General features: G+C 40.8%; 1 protein-coding gene across 3 annotated transcripts in view; it reads left to right on the top strand.

The window, feature by feature from the left end:
- plekhm1 (pleckstrin homology domain containing, family M (with RUN domain) member 1) overlaps nt 1-27,011 on the top strand; it is a 50,094-nt gene extending 23,083 nt beyond the window's left edge. For all 3 annotated transcript variants that reach the window (XM_078223800.1, XM_078223799.1, XM_078223801.1), the window contains 8 exons: nt 6,364-6,883; nt 9,918-10,131; nt 12,269-13,195; nt 15,669-15,814; nt 18,975-19,168; nt 21,391-21,454; nt 22,532-22,689; nt 25,370-27,011. In XM_078223800.1, the coding sequence (XP_078079926.1) occupies nt 6,364-6,883; nt 9,918-10,131; nt 12,269-13,195; nt 15,669-15,814; nt 18,975-19,168; nt 21,391-21,454; nt 22,532-22,689; nt 25,370-25,478 (2,332 nt within the window). In that variant the 3' untranslated portion in view covers nt 25,479-27,011. The remainder of the gene's footprint in view (nt 1-6,363; nt 6,884-9,917; nt 10,132-12,268; nt 13,196-15,668; nt 15,815-18,974; nt 19,169-21,390; nt 21,455-22,531; nt 22,690-25,369) is intronic.
- Nucleotides 27,012-27,296: the final 285 nt, after the last annotated feature.

The raw sequence follows: 27,296 nt of genomic DNA, 5'->3' as shown, positions 1-27,296 counted from the left end.
CTGCTTATCCGAGGCGGCAGAAAGTGTAGACAGTCACTGGATGGGAGGCTGTTTTGAGTGATGGACTGGGCTTCGTTCACACCCCTTTGTAGTTTCTTGCGGTCTTGGTCAGAGCAGCACAAGATGTATCACAGTCCTAGGCTGTGATACATCTGGAAAGGATGCTTTCTATGCTGCATCTGTAAAAGTTGGTGAGAGTTGTAGCAGACATACCGAATTTCTTTCGCCTCCTAAGAAAGTAGAGGCATTGGTGGGCTTTCTTAACTTGTAGCGTTGGCGTGGAGGGACCAGGACAGGTTGACAGAAACGTTCAAAATCATGAAGTGTCTGTACAGTGTAGATGGGGTGAAACTATTTTCATTGATGGAAGGGTCAATTGGTGATTAGCAAAAGAACCAAAAGTGACTTGAGGAACAGATTTTCTATGGAGTGAGTGGCTAGGAGTTGGAATGCACTGCCTGAAATTGTGGCTTTCAAAAGCAAATTGGATCATCACGAATGGAAAAATTTTAGTGTTACGGGAAAAGGCAGGAGAATGGGCTAGCTGATTTGTTCTTGCAGAACACACTGAGATAATTTGGGAAAAGTGGAGTTGAGGTAGAGGATCATTAATTAACCTAATGATGGAGCAGAGCTGAGGGCCTCAATGGTCCACTGCTGCTCCAATTTCTTATCGTGGAATCATAGAGCCCCTAAAGTGCAGAAGAGGTCATTTGGCCCATCAAGTCTACACCGACTCTCTGACAGAGGATCTTATCCAGGCCCCCTCCCTGATCTACTCTGTAACCCAACCCCATTAATTCCCCTAACCTACACATCTTGGGACACTAAGGAGCAATTTAACATGTTCTTATGTTGCTATGGGCGGCACGGTGGCACAATGGCTAGCACTGCTGCCTCACAGCACCAGGGACCCGGGTTCAATGCCTTGGGTGACTGTGTCGAGTTTGCACATTCTCCCTGTATCTGCGTGGGTTTCCTCCCACACTCCAAAAAGATGTGTGGGTTGGGTTGATCGGCCATGCTAAATTGCCCGTTAGTGTTCGGGGGGGTGCTAGCAGGGTAAATATGTGGTGTTAAGGCCTGGGTGGGATTGTTGTGGTGTAGCCTTGATTGGCCGAATGGCTTCCTTCTGTATTGTAGGGATTATATGATGTTTATAGTTCCGAAAGGGCTTTATTTGCACCTTAAGAAGTCTCACAACACCAGGTTAAAGTCCAACAGGTGGAATGGAGCCTACTCCACCTGATGAAGAAGCAGCACTCCAAAAGCTCGTGATACCAAATAAACCTGTTGAACTTTAACCTGGTGTTGTGAGACTTCTTACTGTGCTTACCCCAGTCCAACACCGGCATCTCCACATCATATTTACATCTTGATATCACCCTCCTGCTTTTTGCATGCTCTGTCGAACCGTGAAATGTGATGATCAAATTGGTATCCAGATTGACTTGTTTTGCCGTTCTGCATCTCTTTATTTGAACTCAGTTTACATCTCAGGAAATATAAATATTCTTGACCAAAGCATTTTTTCCTCTTGGCCTCCTTCCTGCTTCTGCTTTTTCAGAAATCTGAATTTTGCCTCTTAACCCAGTTTTTTTTTTAATGTTAGTCCATTGCCTCACAATCAGCATATGTATAGGTCATTATCAGATCATTTCATAGCCTTTCACTTGAAATATTAACACTTAAATTGACACATTATTTCATGGATGAGTTCCAGCAATCTTGCATAATAATCATACAATTTCAGTACATTTGACAGATCATTGTTATTGCACAATATTATCAAACTAGTGAAGTCAAATTTTGTGACCTTGCTATATGTGGAAATATTGGAAGCATAATTTTGAAATTTTCTCTGAAGAACCACTTCTGTATGCAATTCAGAAAGACCCATGGTATATTGAAGGGGACTTGGGGTATAATGGTAAAGAAATCTTGTTGCAATTACACAGGGCTTTAGTGAGACCTCATCTGCAGTGTTCTGTACAGTTTTTGTCATGCATCAAGGTTCACTAAATTGATATAAAGTTATATCACCATTAACACTTCTTCAGTTCTTAATGCCACCATTAACACTCCCTTTGTCTCATGTCCATGACATCTTTGTCAATCTCTCCTTAGCTCTGGCCTATTCCTGACATTCCATTCTGCCCCATCGTGCCTCACCCACTATATGAATCATTACATTTCCATCCTCCCTCAGTTCTGTAGAAGAGTCCTATGGGCTCAATGTTAACTCTATTTCACTCTTCACAGATGCTGCCAGACCTGCTGAGTTCATCCAGCATTTTCTCTTTTTTATTTCTGATTTTCAGCATCTACAGTATTTTGCTTTTATTCACTAAATTGATTCCTGGGGTGAAGGTTGTCCTATGAGAAGAAGTTAAATAGAATAGTCTTATTTTCTCTAGAGTTTAGAAGAACTCAGAGCGATGGTGATTTAATTGAAATGTATGAAATTCTTGGCAGGTTAGATACTGAAAGGCTGTTTCCCTGGTCAGAAGCTAGAACTAAGGGCTAAAAACACAGGATAACTGGTTGGTCATTTAGGACTTGGGTGAAGAGATACTTCATCACTCAGGGTTAAGAAACTTTGGAAATCTCTACTCCAGAGGGCTATTGGTGGATGCTCAGTCATTTTTTTAAAAATTCAGGCATCGCTGGCAAGGGCGGTATTTGTTGCCCATCCCTAGTCGCACTTAAACTGAGTGACTTGTGCAGCCATTTCAAGAGGACGTGTTAAAGTCGAACCACCTGTAGGCCAGACCAGGCAAGAATGGCAGATTTCCTTCCTTAAAGGACATTAGCGAATCAGATGCGTTTTTACAGCAGTTGATCATTGCATGGTTACCATTACTGGGACCAGCTTTCAATTCCAGATCTATTCATTGAATTCAAATTCCACCAGTTGCCTTGATAGGATTTCAACCCATGTCCTCAGAGCATTATTCTGGACTTCTGGATTACTAGCCCAATGACATTATCAGTATTCTACCATATCCTCCTCATACTCCAGTATATTCATATATGCCATTGATAGCATTTTGGACTCTGAAGGAATCGAGCTGATAGGGCGGAAAAGTGAAGTCGAGGTGGAAGACCAGCCATGATTTTATTGAATGACAGCAGTCTCAAGCGGTTATATGGCTAACTCCTATCTCCTTTATCCTGAGCCAGTTGAAATCAATTGTACAATAGCAATGCTGATCCTCTTGTAGTTTGTAGTGAGATTATATGAAACATTCATTTTAACTTGTTAATATTGATTGTCATTGTCTACAAAAACTCATGATGCTGAAAATGTGTGACATATTTGTGACGTAGAATATGGCAAAGGCAACACAACATTCCTCAATTATGTGATTTTATTCTTGGAGTAGACCATTTGGCCCATCAAACCTGATCTGCCATTCAATAAGTTCGTGCATAATCTTCTTGTGGTTTTAACTCCACTTTCGTGTTTGCCCTGCATAACCCCTCAAATCCCTCCAGTTAGAAATCGGTCCAACTCCACCTTGAATATATTCAATGGCCCAGTCTCCACTGCTTGCTGAGGAAGTGAATTCCAAGAAAGACCCTCCAAGAAGAAATTCTTCCTCAGTTCAGTCTTAGATAGGAGACTCCTTATTTTTAAACTGTCTTCCCTTGTTTTGATTCCCCATTGAGAGGAAACCTCCTCACAGCATCTATCCTGTCAATCTTGTAGGTTTCAGTCAGATCACCTCTGATTCTTCTAAACTTCAATGCTTATAGACCCAACCTGCTCTACTTTTCCTTATAAGGCCCATAACCCCCTTGCCCTCAGAATCAACTGCTTCCAATGCAGATATGTTCTCCTCAAGGAAGGTGACCAAAACTGCACAGTACCCTTGGTATGGTCCCACTGATGCTCTATATAATTGTAGTAAGACTTCCCTGGTTGGGGACCAGCCCGACCCTGCTGGGTCGTTTCGTAGGTTCAAGGCTGAGATAGGCAGATTTTTAATCAGTGCAGGAATCAAGAATTATAAGGATAAGGCAGAAATTGGAGTTGAAGATTATCATATATCAGTCATGATCTCATTGAATTGTGGCGCAAACTTGATAGGCTGAATGACCCACATCTGGTCCTATGTGTTATGGTCTTCCCAACTTGTATGCTCCATCTCCCTTGCAGTAAAGGTCAACATTCCATTTGTCTTCCAGATGACTTGCTGTATTTGCTTGCTGACTTTTTGTGATTCATTTACAAGGACACCACCTGTACTGCAGCATTCTGCAGTCGCTCCCCATTTAAATGATTTGCTGATTTTCTATTCTTCCTGCCAAAGTGGGCAACCTCACATTTTCCCACATTATACTTCAACTGCTAAATATTTGTCCATTCACCCAATCTATCTATACACATTTGCAGACTCTCCAATCCTCTCGTGACATCCTTTCCAGATATCATTGTAGCCAAATTTGCTGATGATACAATGCATTAGGTCACTTAATTCAAGCCGCGAACATAGATTGTAAATATTTGAGGCCTCAACATGATCCCTCTGGCAGTCCACTAGTTAACAGTTTGCCATCTTGAAAATGACCCATTTTCCAGCCCCTCTATTTTCTGTTAGTTAGCTAATCCTCTGTCCATGCTAATACATCACCGCCAGCATCATTAACTCTTGTATTGTGCAGTAACCTTTTATGTGACATTACATCAAACGCCTTTGGAGGTCGAAATACAGTATATTTACTGGTTTCCCTTTATCCACTCTGCTGGTTACATCCTCGAAGAACTCTAATACATTTGTCAAACATTATTTTCCCTTCACAAAAGCATGTTGACACTGCAGGATGGTGTCTGGTTTTCTGAATGTCCCGCTATTAGCTCCTTTAATAATGGATTTGAACATTTTCCCAATGACAGACGTGAGGCTAGCATGCCTATAGTTTCCTGCTTTCTTTCTCCCTCCTTTCTTGAACAAAGGTGTTGCATTTGTGGTTTTCCAATCTGCTGGGACTTCGCTAGGGAATTTTAGAAGATTACAACCAATGCATGCACTTACTTTAAGAGCCTGGATTACAGGCCATCAGGCCCCGGAGATTTGTCAGTCTTTTGTACCGTTAGCTGTACCATTATTTTCTCTCGTCATAGTTGTTTTATGTTCCTGGCTCCCTTATGCCTCTTGATTTTATACTATTCTTGGGATGTTTTTTGTGTCATCTACTGTGAAGACTGATACAAAATACTTGTTCAGAACCTCAGCCATTTCCTTGTTTATTAATTCCTCAGTCTTGTCCTCAAAGGGACCAGTGCTCAGTTTAGCTACTTCTTTCCCATGTATATGCTTATAGGTGCAGAACTGCAATTAATAGCAAACCTCTGCCTACGCGAATGCAGTCAATTCCTGATTCAAACCCAGATTTGCCAATCTAACAGAAGTAGTTTAGTAGTGTGTTGCATGGCACTTGGACTAAAGCTTTTTGATAATTCAGGCATTCAGTATTAACTGAACTGTCTACATAATAGTACTTGCTACACTAGTAACTTTCTCAAAAACGTTCCAGACGGTTTGACCTTTTCCTGAAGCCATGTTGAAAGTCTACACTCGCCATGTCCCCATCCAGGTGCTAATACACTGCATCACTAATGAATCCTCTGGGAACTTGACTACAACAAAAATCAAGTTCATTGATTTGTAATTTTCCAGTTCTGACTTGTTGCCTTTTTTTGAACATTGACACTATATGGGCCTCTCCAGTTCATGGAAATATATATATATATATATTATATATATGATATATATGAAGAAGGAGCTTGAAATGCAGGTTTTAGGCTTGTGTCAAAATGCAGTTGCCCACTAAGCTGGGAGAGTAAGGGTACTCATAGGTTGAACTCCGATATGCAAGTTGATCCTTTCTGACTTTTCCTCTCAAAGAGCAGTTTCTGTTTACTGTAATGAACCAGATATTATGGTACCTGCAAGGTTTGAAGAAGTACAATTTTAGAAAATTCCCCCTTAGTGTCCTTAGGTCAGGGGAAGTAGCGGGATGGACATGTGGGGTTGCAGGGATGAATCCTGGCTAAGATGCTTTGTCAGAGTTGGTGCAGACCCAATGGGCCGAATGGCCTCCTCCACTGTAATGATTCCAAGACCCATGTTGTCTCACCTTTCCCTTTGTCTTCTCTTGTTTTTATCCTTACCTTTGTTTTTCTCTTTATTTTGATCCCTATTCTATAATTTAGCTGAGACCATTCATTACTGATGTGGGAAATAAATTCAGCAAATCATATCTTCAGGTGATATCTGGAGATTTCACAGGTTTACGTTGCACCCCCTTTTGTCTGTTGCTAAGCAGCTTGCTGATAATTATTCTGTGTATTTAAAGGACACCAGATGAACTCAATGGAGGAGACCAAACACCAGTTTCCATGAAGCACAATTTTTATATTTCTGTGCCACAGTCAGAGTTGTCCTCAAAGCCTGCGGAAGACGATTCTCCAGTTAATGCTCAGCCAGTTGAACAGGGTGTAGATTTGCATACATGCAATGGAGAAACAAATACAAGGACTACAGAAAACCATCCACAAGTTGAATCCTCACTGCCACTCTGTACCCCTACTTTAACCTTGCATCGACCAGTACCAACCAATGAAAGTGATATCAAGACAACCCCTGCTCTTGCTGATGAGAAGCTAAACCATGTTCATGTGAAAAGATTGGCCCACACAAGCTCTATGAGAACTTTACAATCTGTAGAACACCAAGAACAGGAAGTAAAAACCGACCAAAATTACACTGAAGCAGCAGAACTGGTTTCTCTTGTGGGAGGAATTACTCCTGGAACAAAGGAAGTGGATAAATTGAATGTGCCCAGCAATTACTTGACTGAACCAGGAGATAATCATGTGAGTTGATCCATTTGTTGCTTACTGTAGTTTGGCCAATGTCAAATTTCACAACAAGTATGCCCTGAAATGAGCGAAACAATTTGCCCAGCCACTTCGGGAACTTCTCTATTGATTGGATAGCTAAAATTCTGCATGTGGAGTTGCCAGTATTGGACTGGGGTGGGCACAGTAAGTAGTCTCACAACATCAAGGTAAAGTCCAGCAGGTTTATTTGGTAGCACAAGCTTTCAGAGCGTTGCCCCTTCATCACGTGAGTGAAGAGTTTGGTTCACAAACAGGGCATATATAGGCACAAACTCAATTACAAGATAGTGGTTGGAATGCGAGTCTTAACAGGTAATCAAGTCTTTACAGATACAGACAATGTGAGTGGAGAGTGTGTTAAGCACAGGTTAAGGAGGTCTTTAACCTGTGCTTAACCCTCTCTCCACTCACATTATCTGCATCTGTAAAGACTTGATTACGTGTTAAGACTTGCATTCCAACCATTATCTTGTAATTGAGCTTGTGTCTATATATGCCCTGTTTGTGAACCAAACTCTTCACTCACCTGATGAAGGGGCAACGCTCTGAAAGCTCGTACTACCAAATAAACCTGCTGGACTTTAACTTGGTGTTGTGAGACTACTTACTGTAAAATTCTGCAGTGTAGCACTCGGGTCTTAAACAGAACTGTATCCATTAAGGGCAAAGATAGAATCACATGTAAAGAGGCTGTGGAGAGTGGGGTTAGTTTTGGGCAATTCTGTGATTTGCAATGGAGAGATTGAGACAAATGATACCAGAATAAATTGGAGAGGGCATTTCATCTCTCCCTTGCGCCCACATTGCCCCAGTAGTGGCATTTATTCTGAAGGCCCCTGCATCAACTTGAGATGCTGCAACTTTTCTATTAACAGTACATGTCTATGAAGAGATGGAGAGAACAAGGAAATGAAAATGGATCATTAAATTAACTTGCTCTATTCAATCTGAATCTGCTAGGTTTTTTTTTCCCCTACTCTTGGGCCACATTTTACAGTTGCTGCTTGTGGCAGAATTTTTAATATCCTGTCTTAAAGCTTCAGCATTTAGTTACTTTACATTCTGGAACACTTTAATTGGTTCTATGGCTCATTGATTTTAAACAAGTAGTATAATATTATTTTGTTTGTGCGATAATTTTTATTCACTGTGTATAAACACCAAATCAGTAATGTTTTTAGCTTTGAGCCAAAACATATAATTCTTTCCTTCCATTAAATAGAATCAGAGGTTTACAGCATGGAAACTGGCCCTTGGGCCCAACTTGTCCATGCCGCCCTTTTTTTTTAAACCCCTAAGCTAATCCCAATTGCCCGCATTTGGCCCATATCCCTCTATACCCATCTTACCCATGTAACTGTCTAAATGCTTTTTAAAGGACAAAATTGTACCCACCTCTACTACTACTCTGGCAGCTTGTTCCAGACACTCACCACTCTGTGTGAAAAAATTGCCCCTCTGGACACTTTTTTGTATCTCTCCCCTCTCACCTTAAACCTATGCCTTCTAGTTTTGGATTCCCCTACCTTTGGGAAAAGATATTAACTACCTAGCTGATCTATGTACCTCATTATTTTATAGGCCTCTATAAGATCACCCCTGTGCCTTCTACGCTCCAGAGAAAAAAGTCCCAGTCTTTCCAGTCTCTCCTTATAACTCAAACCATCAAGTCCCGGTAGCATCCTTGTAAATCTTTTCTGCACTCTTTCTAGTTTAATAATATCCTTTTTATAATAGGGTGACCAGAACTGTACACAGTACTTCAAGTGTGGCCGTACCAATGTCTTGTACAACTTCAACAAGATGTCCCAACTCCTGTATTCAGTGTTCTGACCGATGAAACCAAGCATGCCGAATGCCTTCTTCGCCGCTCTGTCCACCTGTGACTCCACTTTCAAGGAGCTATGAGCATGTACCCCTAGATCTTTGTTCTGTAACTCTCCCCAACACCCTACCATTAACTGAGTAGTAAGTCCTGCCCTGGTTCAATCTACCAAAATGCATCACCTCGCATTTATCTAAATTAAACTCCATCTGCCATTTGTCAGCCCACTGGCCCAATTGATCAAGATCCCGTTGCAATCGGAGATAACTTTCTTCACTATCCACTATGCCACCAATCTTGGTGTCATCTGCAAACTAACTAACCATGCCTCCTATATTCTCATCCAAATCATTAATATAAATGGCAAATAGCAGTGGGCCCAGCACTGATCCCTGAGGCACACCGCTGGTCACAGGCTTCCAGTTTGAAAAACAACCCTCTACAACTACCCTCTGGCTTCTGCCAAGAAGCCAATTTTGTATCCATTTAGATACCTCGCCCTGGATCCCGTGAGATTTAACCTTATGCAATGTTGTGTTCCTTTTGGACAATGGATATGTTTTGAGCTATCTATGTGCCCCAAATCAACAAGTAGAATGAGACACCTCAATGTCTTTGATTTTTTTAAATCAAACTTGGCAAGCTTTTTCTTCTGCCACCTCTTAATTTAAGAATATTCTTGGTTTTTTTTGAACCATTGAATTATAAATGGAAAAAAGACATCTTTTGATAAGAACTTTCTTACCTCAGAAAGTTGAATCCTTTTGAACATAAACACAGAAAATAGAAGCAGAAGTAGGCCATCTGGCCCTTCGAGCATGATCATTTTGATCATGGCTGATCATCAAAAGAGTTTACCATTGAAGGAGCTAGGGATTTGCAATTTACTTACGTACTCTGGGTAATTCTGTTTTCTCTCACTGCTACAAATTAGACAGATTTATAAGTAAATTATTGAACAGTTTTGTCAAATACATCATGAAGGAAGGGGGAATTTGTGCAATATTGAAGATGCTCAACCACTTAAGGAGAGTGCAAACAGCGCATTTCAGAATTATGCAGCACCATGAAAATGGAAAGCTAATTAAATGTTTTTAAAATCATTTATTTTTAAATAACTGCTGAAATGCTCCATTATTCTCATCCAACAATTCATTCTAAACTCCAACTTTGTGGTTTCAGAAAAAAAGTAGCTGGATATCAGATGATGACATCTGTAAACCTTCTCCAAGAGAGGAGCTTCCAAAAAGCACAAAGGAAAGTTCAGTGAGCACATGCCCAGTGAATGAAAATAGCACTCGGCTGACCAAGCATGGGCAGTCCGCCTCCAATATCTGTCGCTATAAACGTGGTCAGGGGGATTCACCTTTTAAAGTGACTCATCGCCGAAAAGCAGGTAAGATGGTTTGAAGAACTGCCTCCAAATAGTATGGGATCTGACATTTTTTATTAACTAATCCAATCACTGCTATTATGTATACATGTTCAAAATTTTAATCCAATAGCTATGTGATATTCTGGAACTTGCACTGAATGGCTTGTCAATGATTTTGATTTGAAGCAAGATCCAAACATTGAACTCCAGAAGAAATGCAGCATTATTTTTTTACTTAACATTAACCAGTAGATGTTTTAAGTTTAAGTTATTTATTAGTGTCACAAGTAGGCTTACATTAACTGCAGTGAAGTTACAATGAAGTATTAACTGCAGTGAAGTTACAATGAAGTTACACTCCAGCGCCTGTTTGGGTACACTGAGTAAGGAAACGCGTACATGGGGAGAATGTGCAGACTTTGCAGAGGCAGTGACCCAAGCTGGGAGTCAAACCCGGGTGCCTGACACTCTGAGGCAGTGTTAAACTATGGGTAGAGACCTTGATGATTTGAACTGTTAATTCACCTTAAAATTCGACCAGTCATAAAACTATTTTCCTGCACAACGCTTAGATTTGAGCTTCTGAGGGTCATTGCTAATAATGCCATTGTGTTGGATGAGTTTTCACAAATTTAAATAGCTAGGCATGTTTCCACCTTAGCCACACAGTTCATCAGGTGCTTAAGATTCTTGTATCAAAGGCAAACATTTTAGTCAGAATGATAACTTTGATTAAATTCTCGGAAGCGTAATAGCCCCACATCCAAACTTGAATTGAGGTCCAATAACTCCTACTGACTTTCGTACTCACACACATAATAGAGATAGATGTACCAAACAGAATGGAAAACATAAGGAACCAGCTAGCTTAAAAGTGAGTTCTGCCCTCATAATCACAAGAGCTTACATTTTTATTGTTTCATAGAACAATGAGTACTGGAAGATCATATTATGAAAACAGTTTGTTCATGTATTTAATATACCCAAGCTGTTGGTTTATACTTGTGATTTCTCTGGCAGGGCTTTTCCATTCATCAATCAGAAAGTTGAGAAAAGACGCATCTGTGTCTTTAGTTGAGTTTAAGTTTATTTATTGTCACAAGTAGACTGACATTAACACTGCAATGAAGTTACTGTGACAATCCACGAATCACCACACTCCAACACCTGTTCAGATACATTGAGGGAGAATTTAGCATGGCCAATGCACCTAACCAGCACGTCTTTTGGACTGTGGGGGGAAAACAAAGCACCAGGAGGAAACCCATGCAGACACGGGGAGAAGACTCCACACAGAAAGTGACCCAAGTTGGGAATCAAACCCGGGTCCCAGGTGCTGTGAGGCAACAGTGCTAACCATTGTGCCACTGTGCCTCCTGTCTGACTACAGTAGCCAGTGCATGTAACAAAACAAACTTTTTAATATCCAATTCCTCATTGTAAAAGTTCACTCCAGATTATAGGGACACAGGTTCACTAAGATGATGGACTATTAACACTGAACCTGTAAGAATATCTAGCATATAACCTGCAAATTTGTAAAAGAAAATACAAAGCTACAGCGGTTGAACATGGGGCACTGAGGTGATCTGCCCTGCTATTTCTTGACAAGAGATTTTTTTTTACGTTTCCCTTTGAGGCTAGACAAGTCCTTGAGTTAACATCTCATCTGAAAGACAGCCACTCTGACAGGGCAGCATCCCTCAGTCTGCACTGAAATGTCAGCCTGGATTATGTGCTCAAGACTCTGGAGTTAGAATTAAACTTGAACCTAAAGTTTCTGACTCGGGTAAAGGTGCTAGCACTGAACCACAGCTGATTCATCAAGTGTCAGCAGCCTACAATGTCCCAACTGTGTGCAAGATGGTTTAATGTATTAGCAAAGCCCAATTCCATCCTGTCCTCATGTAGCATCAATACATGTACCCTGACTGACAACATCAGTGATCATCTGTGAAGTCTGGACCTAATCTCCATGCTTAACACAGCACCAAGAAGTAAATGTATCTGCCAGGCCATCAGAACAGTTGAAATGGATTATTCTGGCTCCAACTGTGCTCCTGGTAGTTCCAGGTCACCGTAAACTTTTTTTAATAGATGTGGCAATATGACACTGATTTTACACTATTTATTAGTTGGAATTACTGTGTTTGAACAGGTATTTCAAATCCGTTCCGCGGTCTTCTAAAATTGGGCAACTTGGAGAGGCGAGGCCACGTTGGCATTTGGAAGGAGTATTACTGTGAGTTATCACCATTTGAGTTCCGGCTTTACCAGAATGATGACGACCGCAATTGTTATGACAACTGCTCTTTATTAAGATGTGAATCAGTGGGACCGGCTCACAGCGATGGAAGGTTTGAGCTGGTTCTTGCTGGCAAGAGGCTGTACCTGCGCGCGCCCTCCCGAGATGAAGCGGAGGACTGGATTGACCGCATCCGGGAAGCTTTAGTAAAGTGCCGGCCTCACCAAACTCCAAAACCGGAAGCAATGCATGAAGAGAATGCAGCGAGCGAGAAACCACATCATGTGTCTGAGGTCCGTGCCCCTCGATATGCTGAACAGTCAAACCATGAGAAAGAAAATGGCTTCCAGCAAGAATTTAATTGGGTTTCTCAGGCAGAACCACAATTAGATGCTATTAAGGAAACTGTACTGTATCTATTAACAGATAAAACCTGGACTCCCTATATCTTTTCTTTGTCATTGGAATCGCTGAAATATTTCCAGTTTCAGGGGCAGCAAAAAACACTATGCAGCAGCTACAGAGCTGAAACATTTAAAGATGTTATACCTGATACTGCACTTGGTGGTCCGGCTTACTTTAAGTTAATTACATCCAACGTCATTCTGAGGCTTCGGGCAGAAAGTGCAAGGGAGGCAAAAGCATGGCGCGAACTTATTCGAGCAGTTTTATCATCTTTCTTGGAAGCAGAAGAAGATGCCTTGGCAGCAAATGCGGGTATTGCGAAAAATGAAAAGAGACTGAAGGAGCTTGGCTTGGGGGAGCACAGCAATCTGCTCCAGTGCCTAACTGCAGTACCTATGGAGAAAGGGCTGGATGCACAAGAGTTTCGATGCGCAGGTATGCTACTGCTATGCTCCTTGTCTAAATGTAAAATCTCATAGGGTCTGGATAATCCAAAATGTTAGACGCGAACCTTTCATCTCCATAACCAAGGTTGAAAGCCAGCCAAGGCTGATTGAATGAAAAATCTTCCCTGTTTACTAACTGTATGGGTCCCATGTGAGACAGATTTGGTCAGTCTCAGTCCAAGTTTTCATAGGTGTTGAACACAATTGCCCCTAATTATCAATCTCACTCTTGGTACATGATTATTCGTGTGGAAAATGAAAGAAATGTCGTACAGGTACTATAGCTGGTGCTTGTCAAATCCTATTGAAACAGACGTGACTGATTCTATAATTAGTGTCCAAAGTGATGTGTTCCATTCCTCAGTATTTATGTCCTTTCCTCGATGAGCACAAAATATTTTTAAAAAAACAATTGGTGACATTGTCTATCAGATGAAGTAGGTTGGCATAGGTTAAAATGAAGATAATCCAAAAGTTATGGGAATGGGGATAGCAATCCTAGCCCTACAATTCAAGGCACATTCCTACAGAAGAAATACTCTGATCAATTGTGCAAAACTATATGAAGGTGGAGGGCATTGATTGTGTTGTTGCTTGAGTACATATAAAGAGAAAGTTACTGACACTGCAATGAGGATTGAGTCAGTATTTCACTGTGAATAAAGATGGGCTCTATTTCATCCTTTGCCAACTGGCTATCAGGAGAATGCTCCTTTGTTGAGCCAGCATGACAGGTTAGATTATTAGATTACTGAGATACTAATCTATTATTAGATTAATATTAGATTACTGAGTCTGTCATAGCAGGCTGAATTAATACCCAACTTGTATGTACATCTTCATGGTCCCACCTTAATTACAAATTACCCATTTACAATCCTTCTCCCTCTGACAGATCCCATCCTTTCCCAAGGGGGATGGGGGTAGTGTGAGAGAATCAATGGAGGTGGTTGGTCATTAGACTCTTGCCAAATTTGAGTCTTTGTTGGGTGTTATTAGTATTATTAGTATAGAGTTGCTGCATCTATTAGTATAGAGTTACTGCATCCTTTTAATATCTGACAATGCTTAAAGATTTCTCCAGATCATCTACTGGGGTAATCTTCCAAATGACTCCTCCTCAATGTTGGCATTCAAATTGAAAAGTTAGAGGCAGATTTCAGCATTGGACTCATTTGGTGGCCTGGGTACTAATTTCATCCCAAGTTGTGCTAGTTTTGACTAGTGTTTCTTTTTATTGAATTTCCACTGAAAAATATTTGCACATCTCTGAATATAAAATCTGCCATGAACCAGTGCAGTCAGGCAATGTTTCAGAACATTGTTAAAAAATAATTTTGCTTTCAAACTATCCTTGGTATGTTTGATTATTTACTTGATTTAATTTATGCAACTGAAAACAGTTTATCAAAAAAGACAAGTGTTCTAAATGGTGCCTCGTCAAGTACCTCTGAGTAATCCGATTTTAAATAACTGAAAATGACGTTGAAAACTGCACAGACCTATTTGCTTAGTTATATTTGTGCACAATAAATCTTTACTCAGAGAGTAGTAAGGGCGTGGAATGCCCTGCCTGCAGCAGTAGTGGACTCGTCAACATTAAGAGCATTCAAATGGTTATTGGATAAACATATGGATGATATTGGAATAGTGTAGATTAGAGGGGCTTTAGATTGGCTTCATTGGTCGGCGCAACATCGAGGATCGAAGGGCCTGTACTGTGCTGTAATGTTCTATGTTCTAATAGTCAGTGAGTGAATTTGAATAGAAAGAAAGCAATCAAAAGCTGTTGAAACATAGTTATTAGTATCTTCGCACCCAAGGACAATAGCTAATTTTTGGAGCCTTGAAGGCCTGCAAATGAGTGCAGTTAATGGAACCTTGCAGTAATGACTAATATGACGTGTTTGATACTGGCTTCCAGTGCGAAATATTGCACTACCAGAGTTGCACAGAATGTAATTTACGCTTAAATTGCATAATCTTTTGTGTCAGCTTTGTGCACTGAAATGCCAGCACAGCAATACGGAAACTCCATACCACAATAGTTAACCCCCTTGGGAAAAGAAATGTGAACACTCTGGTTTTCTCACAACTTTTCATGGCTCTGCGCAAAATGGTATAGATTAATAGAGCTTAACGAATACAAATGATAAATTCAAATAACAGAAATCAGAGTGGGAGGAAGTGCACAAATTTAAGGGAGTCATTTATATGTCATCCAGTTAAATCAAAGGATGTCAAATTGGACAGTTTCTGTTAGGCACATGCAATCCTCTTCACTTGATTTTCTTGAATTCCCTGTGCTCAGATCATCAAATAACCCCAGACACGGCAACAGGGAAATCTGTTCTCATGTTTCTGTTGTATTATATAATTGTAATCAATTGTACTATCTTTTAATTAATTATTTTTAAATGGGCTAAAAACGTTCAGTTTATTTTTTTGTTTTTATTTCGAAGGATGTCGTCAACAAATTGGAATTTCTTTTGGAAAACCCAAGCTTTGTGCCTATTCTGGCCTCTATTACTGTGAGATGTGTCATCAGGATACATTAATAGTTATCCCTTCCAGACTGATCCACAACTGGGACCTGACGAAAAAGGGGGTGAGTGACCGTTGTTGGTTCTAGTTGCTTTTACAATGCACTGCTCCCACCACACATACGGGGGTGGGGGTGATTTTCTTTGTGTACTTGCGGTAAAAAGATGTGCATGGCGACCACCCAGAGGAGTTGGTATGGGAGCCAGTTATATTTTGGGGATCAATCCACGTTACATGACTGCTGGTCAGTGTAAAATGTGCTCTCCGTAGGTAACCCACCAGTTTGAGGCTGGGTAATCTGGCAATGAGAGTTCTTGTTGAGGGTTTGTAGCAGGGTAGAGGGCAAAAGTCAGACTGGAATGGTGGCCAAACTATGGCTTACAAAAGAAATTAGAGATAGTATCAGATCCAAGGCAGAGGCATACAAATTGGCCAAGACAAACAACAGACCTGAGGATTGGAAGCAGTTTAGAATTCAGCAGAGGAGGACCAAGGGACTATTTTTTAAAAAAAGGAAAACAAAGTAAACTTGCAGGGAACATAAGAACTGACTGTAAAAGTTTCTGTAGCTATGTGAGGAGAAAAAGATTGGTGAAGGTTAATATAGGCCCCTTACAGTCAGAAACAGGGCAATTTATAATGGGCAACAAAGAAATAGCTGACGAACTGAATACATATTTTGGTTCTGCCTTCACAATGAAGGACACAAATAAGATACCAGAAATATTGGGGGAATGCAGGGTTTAGTGAGAGTGAGGAACTGAAGGAGATCAGTATTAGTAGAGAAATGGTGTTGGGAAACTGGCATTGAAGGCTGATAAACCCCCAGGACCTGATAATCTACATCCCAGTGTAATTAGGGAAGTGACTTGAGCGATAGCGGATGCATTGATGTCATCTTTCAAAATTTTGTAGACTGGAGCAGTTACTGCAGATTGGAGGATGGCTAATGTAATCCCACTATTTAAAAAGGGAGGTAGAGAGAAAACAGGAAATTATAGACCAGTAAGCCTGACGTCAGTAGTGAGGAAAACCGTTATCAAAGATTTTATAGCAAAACGCTTAGAAAACAGTGGCAGATTTGGACAGAGTTAGCATGGATTGTGAAAGGGAAATCATGCTTGACAAATCTACTAGAATTCTTTGAGGATGTAACTAGTAGACTTGATGCAAGGGAGTCAGTAGATGTGGTTTATTTGGACTTTCAGAAGGCTTTCGATAAAGTCCCACATAAGAAATTAGCATGCAAAATTAAAGCACATGGGATTGGAGGTAGTGTATTGAGATGGATAGAAAGCTGGTTGGCAGACAGGAAACAAAGAGTAGGAATAAACGGGTCTTTTTCCAAATGGCAGGCAGGGACCAGTGCTGGGACCCCAGCTATTCACTTTGATTTAATAATTTAGATGAGGAAACTAAATGTAATATCTCCAAATTTGCAGATGACACAAAGCTGGGTGGGAGGATGAGCTGTGAGGCGGATACAGACATCCTTCAGTGTGATTTGGACAAGTTGAGTGAGTGGGCAAATAAATGGCAGATGCAGAATAATTTGGATAAATGTTAAGCAAAAATGGGAAGGCAGATTACTATCTGGCCATGAATTGGGAGAGGGGAATGAAATCATAGAAATCATAGAAACCCTACAGTGCAGAAGGAGGCCATTCGGCCCATCGAGTCTGCACTGACCACAATCGAACCTGGGACCCTGGAGCTGTGAAGCAGCAGTGCTAACCACTGTGCTACCGTGCCGCCCAATGCACAATGAGACCTGGGTGTCCTCGTACACCAGTCACTGAAGGTAAGCATGCAGGTGCAGTAGGCAATAAAAAAGGAAAATGGTATGTTGGCCTTCATAGCGAGAGGATTCGAGGACAGGGATATCTTGATGCAATTATACAGGGTCTTGATGAGGCCACATCTGGAACATTGTGTGCAGTTTTGGTCTCCTCATCTGAGGAAAGATGTTCTTGATGCAGAGAAGATTTACCAGACTGATTCCTGGGATAGCAGGACTGACATATGAGGAGAGATTGAGTCAGTTAGCATTATGTTCACTGGAGTTCAGAGGAATGAGAGGGAATCTCATAGAAACCTATACAATTCTAACAGGATTAGACAGGGTAGATGCAAGAAAGATGTTCCCTCTGGTGGGGGTGTCCAAACCAGGGATCACAATCTGAGGAGATCAAGATGAGGAGCCATTTCTTCACCCAGGGAATAGTTAGACTGTGGAATTTACTATCACAGAAGTTAGTTGCGGCCAAAACATTGTATGTTTTCAAGGGGTGGCGGCGGCGGGGGGGGGGGGGGGAGGTGGGAGAGAGAGAGACAGGATCGGGCTATTGAGTTGGATAATCAGCCGTCATAATGAATGGCAGAGCAAGTTCAAAGGGCTGAATGGCCTCCTGTTCCTATTTTCTATGTGTAGTTATTTTATCAGCAGAGGAAAGACAGGCTGCCAAGACCATGATTATTTTCCACTTGTGGTTTCCCTGATGATAAGTCAGTTAGGATTGTATTCACTGGAGTTCAGAAGAATGAGAGGGGATCTCATAGAATCCTATAAAATTCTAACACGCTTAGTCAGGATAGGGTGGCACGGTGGTTAGCACTGCTGCCTCACAGCGCCATGGACCCGGGTTCAATTCCAGCCTCGGCTCACTGTCTGTGTGGAGTTTGCACTTTCACCCCGTGTCTGCGTTGGTTTCCTCCAGGTGCTCCGGTTTCCTCCCACAGTCCAAAGATGTGCGGGTTACATTGATTGGCCATGCTAAATTGACCCAAATGTCAGGAGGATTAGCAGGGTAAATGAGGGTTAAGGGAATAGGGTCTAGATGGGATTGTGGTTGGTACAAGCTCACTGGGCCAAATGGCCTCCTTCTGTACTGTAAGGATTCTCTGTGATAATGATTGCTTACCTTGTATGAAAAATGTTAAGGTACCTTATTTCAGTTCAACAATTCTGATGCGTAAAAGCTGATGTTTCTGGTTCACTTCCTCACTCATTACTAGAAAATTAGGAAATCTCTATAATACGCAGTAATAATCCTGAGACTATGTAGTGTAATTCAAATTACACAAAATTCCACTATAACGATGATGTGGTACAAAATCTCTAAATGCCACAGATATTGTTGGAGAAAATGCGGTTTTAGAATGCTAAGCAATAAGTTAACAAGTCTGTCAGTACTCAAGTTAATTTTTTCTATTTTTCAATAAAGGTTTCTGATATTGCTGCAAAATTCCTGCAGCAGATCCAAAATGAACCATTCATTGATATTAATGTAGTAAATGGAAGTCTATACCAGTATATTGAGCAGATGACTCAGGCCCGCAGGAGCAGAGATCGGTTGAAGCTGTTGGAAGACTATCTCCTCACTTGTCGGAGTGGTGCAGTCCAGGCGTTTTATAAAAAGTAAGCAATCGCTGCTTTTAGCTTTCACTGCACTAGTTGCAGCATTGTGTTAAGTAAACTCCAATTTTGCCCACTAATGTGAAACCACCCTGAAGGGCCCTCCTCCACATGCTAAGAATGTTTCCATAAATGTAAAATAGCTTTAGTTTTATAAATTTGGCGTTTTTGCTCAATATATTACAAAACAGCGCCTAGAACCCAGGTTCGATTCCTGGCTTGGGTCACCGTCTTTGTGGAATCTGCATGTTCTCCCCGTGTCTGTGTGGGTTTCCTCCGGGTGCTCCAGCTTCCTCCCACAGTCCGAAAGATGTGCTGGGGGTTAGGTGCGTTAGCCATGCTAAAATTCTCCCTTGGTGTGCCCGAACAGGCGCTGGAGTGTGGCGACTAGGGATTTTCACAGTAACTTCATTGCAGTGTTAATGTAAGCCTACTTGTGACACTAAATAAACTTTAAAAAAACTTTTTTAGATGTTACAGTTCTAATTTCTGACATTGATGAAACAGGAGTGCAGTTGATCATTTTATGATGCAATGAGTGCTCTTTATCCGAAGTGGGATATGTGTTCACCTAAATTCAAAGGAAAGTTTCTGTATGCTGGCAATAAACTTATTTAGTGAACAACTGAGAAGCAAAGCATTGTCACAGATGCCATCTTTCAAATGAAGTGTTATTTCAAAGGCCCCTTCTGCCTGCTCTGGTTGCTGCGAAGAATCCACTATTCGAAGAAGAGCAGATTCTCTCAGAATCCTAGTCAACGTTTATCCTCCAACCATCTTCGGCAAAACTGTTTAGTTGGTCTTTGGCCAAGTGTTATTTGTGGGACATTGCTGCCACAGTTACTCACAAAACAAAGTAATTAAACTTCAAAAGCTTAAGTAGGCCATCGGCTGTAAAGCACTTTGGAGCATTCTTCAGACATCCAAGACACAGTACAGAGTTTTCTTTATCTCAGTCTTGTGTTCCTGAGTTGGCCTCAGATTTACTTCTGACTAAATGGCAAACTGTACAGAGTTTGCAATTCTTGGCCAAGGTACTAAATATAGTACTCTGTCAGGGAAGGATAAAACCCTGTCAGGTGCTCTTCTAAGGTAAATTCACTTTCTGGTATCAGTGCGGCTAGGTTGATAGCATTCTTCTCTCTGAGGCTGAAGGTTGTGGGTTCAAGTTCTACTCCAGAACTTGAGCACAAAAATGTAGGCTTCACAGACTCCGGTGTAGTACCAAGGAAATGCTGCACTGTTGGAGGGATCATCTATCAGATGAGACATTAAACTGAAGCCCCATCTGTCCTCTCAGGAGGATGTAAAAGATCCCATGACAATATTTCAAGGAAGTACGAAGGAGTTATTCCCAATATCCTGGCAAATTATTTATCCCTCAGTTAACATCACTAAAAAAGATCATTGGGCACATTGCTGTTTGTAAGAACTGGCTATGCACAACTTGATGTGGAGATGGCGGCGTTGGACTGGGGTGGGCACAGTAAGAAGTCTCTCAACACCAGGTTAAAGTCCAACTGGTTTATTTGGCAGCAGAAGCTTTCGGAGTCTCAGGCTTCTTCTTCAGGTGAGTGAGGAGTTGTGTTCACAAACGGGGCCTATACAGACACAAACTCAATTTACACTAGGAAGTAAAATTAACTAATTATCTTTCATTGTTTATAAATTTGCTGGAACGTGAAACTGATTAGGATGCGTGTGTGTGTGTGCGTGCGATCAGTAAAAAAAGTTATGGAATGTCTTTGTAGAAATTTGTCATTGCACAAATATTAAATGCGATTTTAAGTGCTAAAGAGTTTGTTTGGTACGTAGACCACTTTCAGTAAGGCGCAACATTGTCAGCGGCTTTCACAGCGATATTACCATGTAGAATGGATGTTCACATCTGCTCAAGTGATTTAAACTTTTACCCTGTGGGGTCTTCAGTGGTACGCTCGTGGAGCAGTAAGTCACTGACACCAACTACTGGATTTCTGCATTTAACTGCACATATATGATTGCCAGGAGTTGCTCTCAGCTTCACAACTGTAATGACAATGCACATTGACAATTTCAGTCATTACAACCTCCAGATTCAAGCCATTATCTATAAGCACTATTTTTCCTTGGCTATTAATGCAACTACAGACTGAAGGAATACATTTTTTACTTTCTTCTTCAGTACAAAGGACTCCGATGTAAGTTGTTTGAAACAACTAAAAGTGTTGTCACCTCTGTTTCAGGTTAGAACAGAAGAAATATCTCCTAGAGTCACCCGATCTGTACAGTGTTTCTGATCTTCGACAGGTGGGTGTCTAATATTTGTTCAACTCCTTATTCACACTATACAATGTGAGATATGCAATGTTTTATAAAGTCAAACATTCAGCCTGTCAACCTGAATAGATAAAGCATGAGTCAAATTGGGTTGCACAAGACTGTCAGGTCATGTGCTTCATGTACAGTTGATAATTAATGAAGGCAAAGCTATTTAACATTTGAATTTCTCTTCATTACTGCCTCAGAACATGGTCCACCTATGATCTATTATATTCTATATCTATTGCACTATTTAAAATGGGTATAATTAAAACAAGTTTATTTTTTCATCTTAAAAATAAGTACATTTCTGGAAGATAAAGTTTGGCACAACATTAAACATAAATTCCAAATATAAAGTTTATGTTTGAAAAGATACAACTTGCTAAGCAAAAAAAGACGATAAATTAATTTAAAAATTTAGTAATTAACAAAGATTCACATTAGAATGTGAAAGGGTGAGTGTATGTATCCAGCTCACACTCAGGATGCTCGTTCACTCACCCTTACTCCCTTGTGAGAGTGGGAGAGAGTGTCTGTTGTGGGAGAGTATGGGAATGAGGGTGAATGAGAACCCATTTTTTATATATACATATACACATACACTCACTCACACCTCTTTCATCTATATATACACTCACATGCCTCTCACCTATCTTCTCTCACACTCACCGATCCTCTCTCGCGCTCGCTCACACACTCTCAGCCTCGCTCATGCTCACATGCTCACTCACCCTCTCACATGCTCACCCACTCAACCTCTCTCTCACTCAGTCACTCACTCACCCATCCTCTCTCTGACTCACCCATCTTCTCATCAACTCATCCATCGTCTCCCTCACTCACCTATCCTCTCACTCACTCACCCAGCCCCTGTCTCACTCACCCATCCACTCACTCTGGGTGCATTTTTTGCTGTGGTTGATTTATTAACATTTTTCGGTCACCAAGTGTGTTCACTGCATTTTTGGATTATGGATATGAACCAACCACAAACATTTCCCAAATTAAAAATATGTTTGTACTGCAGTGTTCTGTCCATCCAGTGTTTCCTTTATCTTGCAGACGGCACAAGGAGTTTTTGAAGCATTCTTGCAACATGCCATCCACTATGCCACCAACCATGTCTATATGTGTGACCTTTGCACTCAGCGTGGCTTCATCTGCCAGCTCTGTAATAGCAATGACATCATCTTCCCTTTTGAGTTTGAATCAACTTCAAGGTAAGCAGAAGTATTCTTACCATTCATGTAGATAAACCATTGTCAGAATTGATTTGTGCAAGAGAACCAATGCAACACGGGAAAAGTTCCTGAGGCCCAGGAGCATTTGGAAAACTGCACAGAATGCATCTAATTAAAGGAAGGAAGTTTATGAATTTGCAAATGGAAGTTTATTTTCACTCTGGAACTGAGTAGCCCTGGTACAATTTAAGCTGAGCATCATTGAACAGGTTATTGGTGAGTAAATGGTGCTTGATCAAAGTGTTGACAATACCTTTCATCACTTTGCTGTGAATGAGAGTGGAGTGATGAGGTGATAATTGGCTGGATCAGATTTGCTCTGCATTTTGTGGACAGAGCATACTTGAGAAATTTTCCCCTTCGTCAAGTCGATGTTAGTATTGAAACTGTACTTGAACAAGTGGATAGAATCATGGCTGTTCTGGAGCACAAATTTTCAGCATTACAGCTGGGACATTGTCAGGGGCCAATAGCCTTTGCTGTATCCTGTGCAGTTTCTTGGATCATGTGGAATGAATCAAATTGACTGAAAATTTGTATCCGTAATGGTGGGGACCACAGGAGGAGGCCGAGATGGATCATCCTCTCAGCACCTTTGGCTAAGGATGGTTGCAAATGCTTTCGCTCTGTCTTTTGCGTGGAGGTGCTGGGCTATGCCGTCATTCAGGATGGAATATTCATGGAACAGCCACCACTCCCGTCAGTTTAATTGTCCACCATCATTCATGACTGGATATGGCAGGACTGCCAAACTTTTATCTGATCCATTGGTTATGGGATTGCTTAGCTCTACCTATAGCATGTTGTTTCTGCTGTATAGCATGCATGTAGTCCTGTGTTGTAGTTTCACCAGGTTGGCACCTCATTCCGGTGCTGCTCCTGACATTCTGTCCTACACTCCTCTTTGAAGCAGGCTTGATCCCCTGGTTTGATGGTAATGGTAGAATGGGGGATATAGAGTCATAGAGGTTTACAGCATGGAAACAGGCCCTTCAGCCCAACTTGTCCATGCTGCCTTTTGCTGGGCCATGAACTTACAGGTTGCAAGTGAATACAATTTTGCTACTACTGATGGCAAGTAGTCATCATGGATGTCCAGTTTTCAACTGCTAGATCTGTTCTGAATGTAGCCCATTTGACACGGTGGTAGTGCCACACAACACGATAAAGGATGTCCTCAGTGGGTTCTTACGGCAATCTAGTAATTTCACGGTCAGCATTGCTGATGCTGGCTTTTTATTCCAGATGTAAGAAAATCATTGAACTTAAATCTCCATTTGCTGTGGATCATAAGGTCAAAGTTGTTCCACACATTGGAAAGCAAGTCATTGCTGCATTGCACGTCCAGCTTGGGACTGGCAGCTAGTACACAGTCGACAAATAGGCAGCAGTGTAATATGTTTTTGGTATTCTTGGTCTTTGCCTGGAATTGTCTCAAATCGAGCAGCTTCCCAGCCATGAGATATCTGATTTTAATGTCAAGATCACCATCCTGGAAGGCATCAGAGAGCATGGCAGAGAGAAACATGATGAAGAGGGTTGGTGTTAGCATGTAGCCTTGCCTAATTCCATCAGTGATTGGGAGTGGGTCAGAAGATTCGCCATCATCCAGGATGCGCAGGCTTTTCACATAAAGCTGTCATGAAGTGCACTTCTGTGACGTTGGAACTCAGTTCATCAGTGAATACAGGTTTTTCTGTCAAATGAATCATCAGTCAATTTCAACAATATTAAGTCACATTGACAAATCCTTTATTTTTAACACTTCATGCCAAAATACTTTAGTTTAATTGGGTTTTTCCATTCAGTTGCATTCTGTTGAATATTAAATCCACTTTAATCATGATTTTTAAAAATCTTTGATCTACTTCACAATCCTATTTTTTACTCTTCACCTTTTTAAGGATGGCTTTCTGCCTGTCTCTGCCCCAACTAACTGAAGCTGCTCTGAAGAAGAGCATCTACACTTGACACTCCCCACAAATGCTGTCAGAGCTGCTGAGATTTTCCAGCATTTTCTATTTTTTGTAACTAAAGCTGTATCTTTCTGTGTCGTCAACTAATCAGAAATACACCTCTTCCCCAAACCCCAATGATACTGCATCAAGTAGCAAGCTCTTTTACCTACTGCCACCCTTGTTTTTTCCACTTTTTTCAATTCCTACACTTCATAGGTGAAAGGTGTTGAATGGCTTGGAAGCAGTTGTGACTGAAGCTAATTAACTTTATATTTGAGGGCACAAGTAGATTCAGTGGTGTTTGAAAATAAAGTATGGAGCACTGGAGATCCTTTTTCATTTTTAATTCCAGTTTTATTTCTATAACTTCTGATCAAAAACATCAGTCTGGGAAATAAAAATGAACAAGTTAATTGCAACTAGTTGACAGCCCCACATCGGCTTGGGTCACTGTCCGTGTGGAGTTTGCACATTCTCCTCGTGTGCTCCCCAGGTGCTCTGATTTCCTCCCACAGTCTGAAAGATGTGCTGGTTAGGTGCATTGGCCATGCTAAATTCTCCCTCAGTGTACCGGAACAGGCGCTGGAGTGTGGCGACTAGGGGAATTTCACAGTAACTTAATTGCAGTGTTAATGTAAGCCTACTTGTGACTAATAAGTAAATAAATAAATATGATCTGATTTTTTCCTTTCACTCCTCAGGTGCAAAGAGTGCAGAACTGTCTTCCACAAAGTTTGCAAAGCTGGAGTCCTATCATGTCCTCGCTGTGTACGCAAACAAAGGTACCAGGAGTGCAAGATGGAGCATTAACTATTGATCTACGTTGAAGATGTGATGTGTGGGAGAAAGGAGATGACCTTCGTACTGTACAGAGTCTTTGGAATTTCTGCAGCTTTCAAGGGCTGGTGTGATATGAACTTGTGCACAGCCACTCATGAAGGCAGAAACTTTTCACCCATTTCCTTTCCTGAGAACGATCAGTCATCTACAAACCTCACACTTAAATGTGTGGCTTCTTTTCCTCTGTGACGAGAATGATGTTGATTTAGAATTTTAGACATCAGCGCTCTACTAAAGTTGGGATCTTTTACCAAGGAGGCTGCCTACAGATGGAGTTCAACCTTAACCCCCTAATATGTTGCTAGAAAGTGTTTGACATGTACAGTTTCTTTTTTTTTGGTAATGCTTCAGTCATTTTTTCAATCCATACATATAGATTTGTTAAAAAAGTAAACTGTATTGCTGGTTTGAGAAGATTGAATGTACGTCGCATGTACAGTATGTGTACATATGGTATTCACAGATGAAAAGAGCTATAAAAAGATTTGTTAGACCTTGCTGCTTTGAATTGCACTTTGCAAACTAATCCTTGTAAATACACACAAGATATTTAAACTTCCACCAGTAAGGCAGGATGTCTCCTGTATATTAACACTTATGCCAAATGGGTGTGTGCACTTTTCTTGGTGTGTCTGACGCTAATCAAGATTTCATATCTTTTTTTATCTGTTTATTTTTTGTTTTGTTTTAAGAGAGTAACAGCAATGCAGATAATAGATCAGTTTCTAAATGGGTTGACTTAACAGCATTAATTTAAATTACTGATCATCATGATCCTCATGCATTTGTATCATCCGGCAGCTCAATTAATTTTAACACCGTTTTCTAAGACATTCTGCATGAATCAGTACAAATTTAATATTTGCTGTCTAAGTTTTCAAGAAATTGTTTATTTCCAATGGGAGTTTGTACTTTCCTACGTAAACTGGCCCAAAATAGTTGCAATGGTGCTAAACTTGTAGGACTTTTTAAAAAATCCTCAGTAATACTAAGAGCATTCAAAATGTAAGTAGTTGCACCCTGTTATGCACCATTTGCATTTATGAACCACCTTGGTTTTGTGTGCAGCTTGGTGCAAATCATTCTGTCTCTGTGTTCAAATCTGTCAACCCTAGTGTTTATAATTCTGGCAGGAAAATCTGGACTCAGTGCGTGTTTGACGTGTAATGAGATAAATCCTTGAAGCAGCAAGTATTTGCAAAGCTTCAGTGTTTATTACTCAGATTCAAAACGACTCAAGAATTTTGGGTACATCAGAGCCACCCTGGATTTATTATGGCTCATAACACAAGTTTGTGGTCTTCCAACTGTAGCAGGACAAAACAGCCATAAAATAATCTTAAATTTTGTACTTTTCTTTTTGTATTATCAGATTTTTGGCATTGCAGACTTTATGCTTTCATTGCAATCAAAGATCATGACTAGATTTACTAAACTCTCACTCTATAGACAATTCTATTTTCTTAAGAACAGAATGTTGTCATTAAAGATTTGATTTTTAAATGTGCAAAGAGTATTTGTGACTCTGATTTAAATCCAAGCGTGTGTGACAATCTTAACAAACGTATTCAACTAATGCTCTGCCTGTCAATTTTTGACGAAGGGCATAACCTGAGCGTGTTCCAACTGCATAGGATTGCTTGGTATACACGGCACAAAAACAGGCCATTCAGCCCAACTGGCCCATGCCAGTGTTTCTGCTCCACTCGAGTCTCCTCCCAGTTTTTCTCATCTAAATCTACCATTGCAGCCATCCATTTCCTTCTCCCTCATTGCTCATCTAGTTTC

Source organism: Mustelus asterias, chromosome 11 (genome assembly GCF_964213995.1).
Source record: "Mustelus asterias chromosome 11, sMusAst1.hap1.1, whole genome shotgun sequence".
Taxonomy (NCBI): Eukaryota; Metazoa; Chordata; class Chondrichthyes; order Carcharhiniformes; family Triakidae; genus Mustelus; species Mustelus asterias.
Note: the sequence above shows the minus strand (reverse complement) of the source record. Positions and strands in the feature narration are given on the sequence as shown.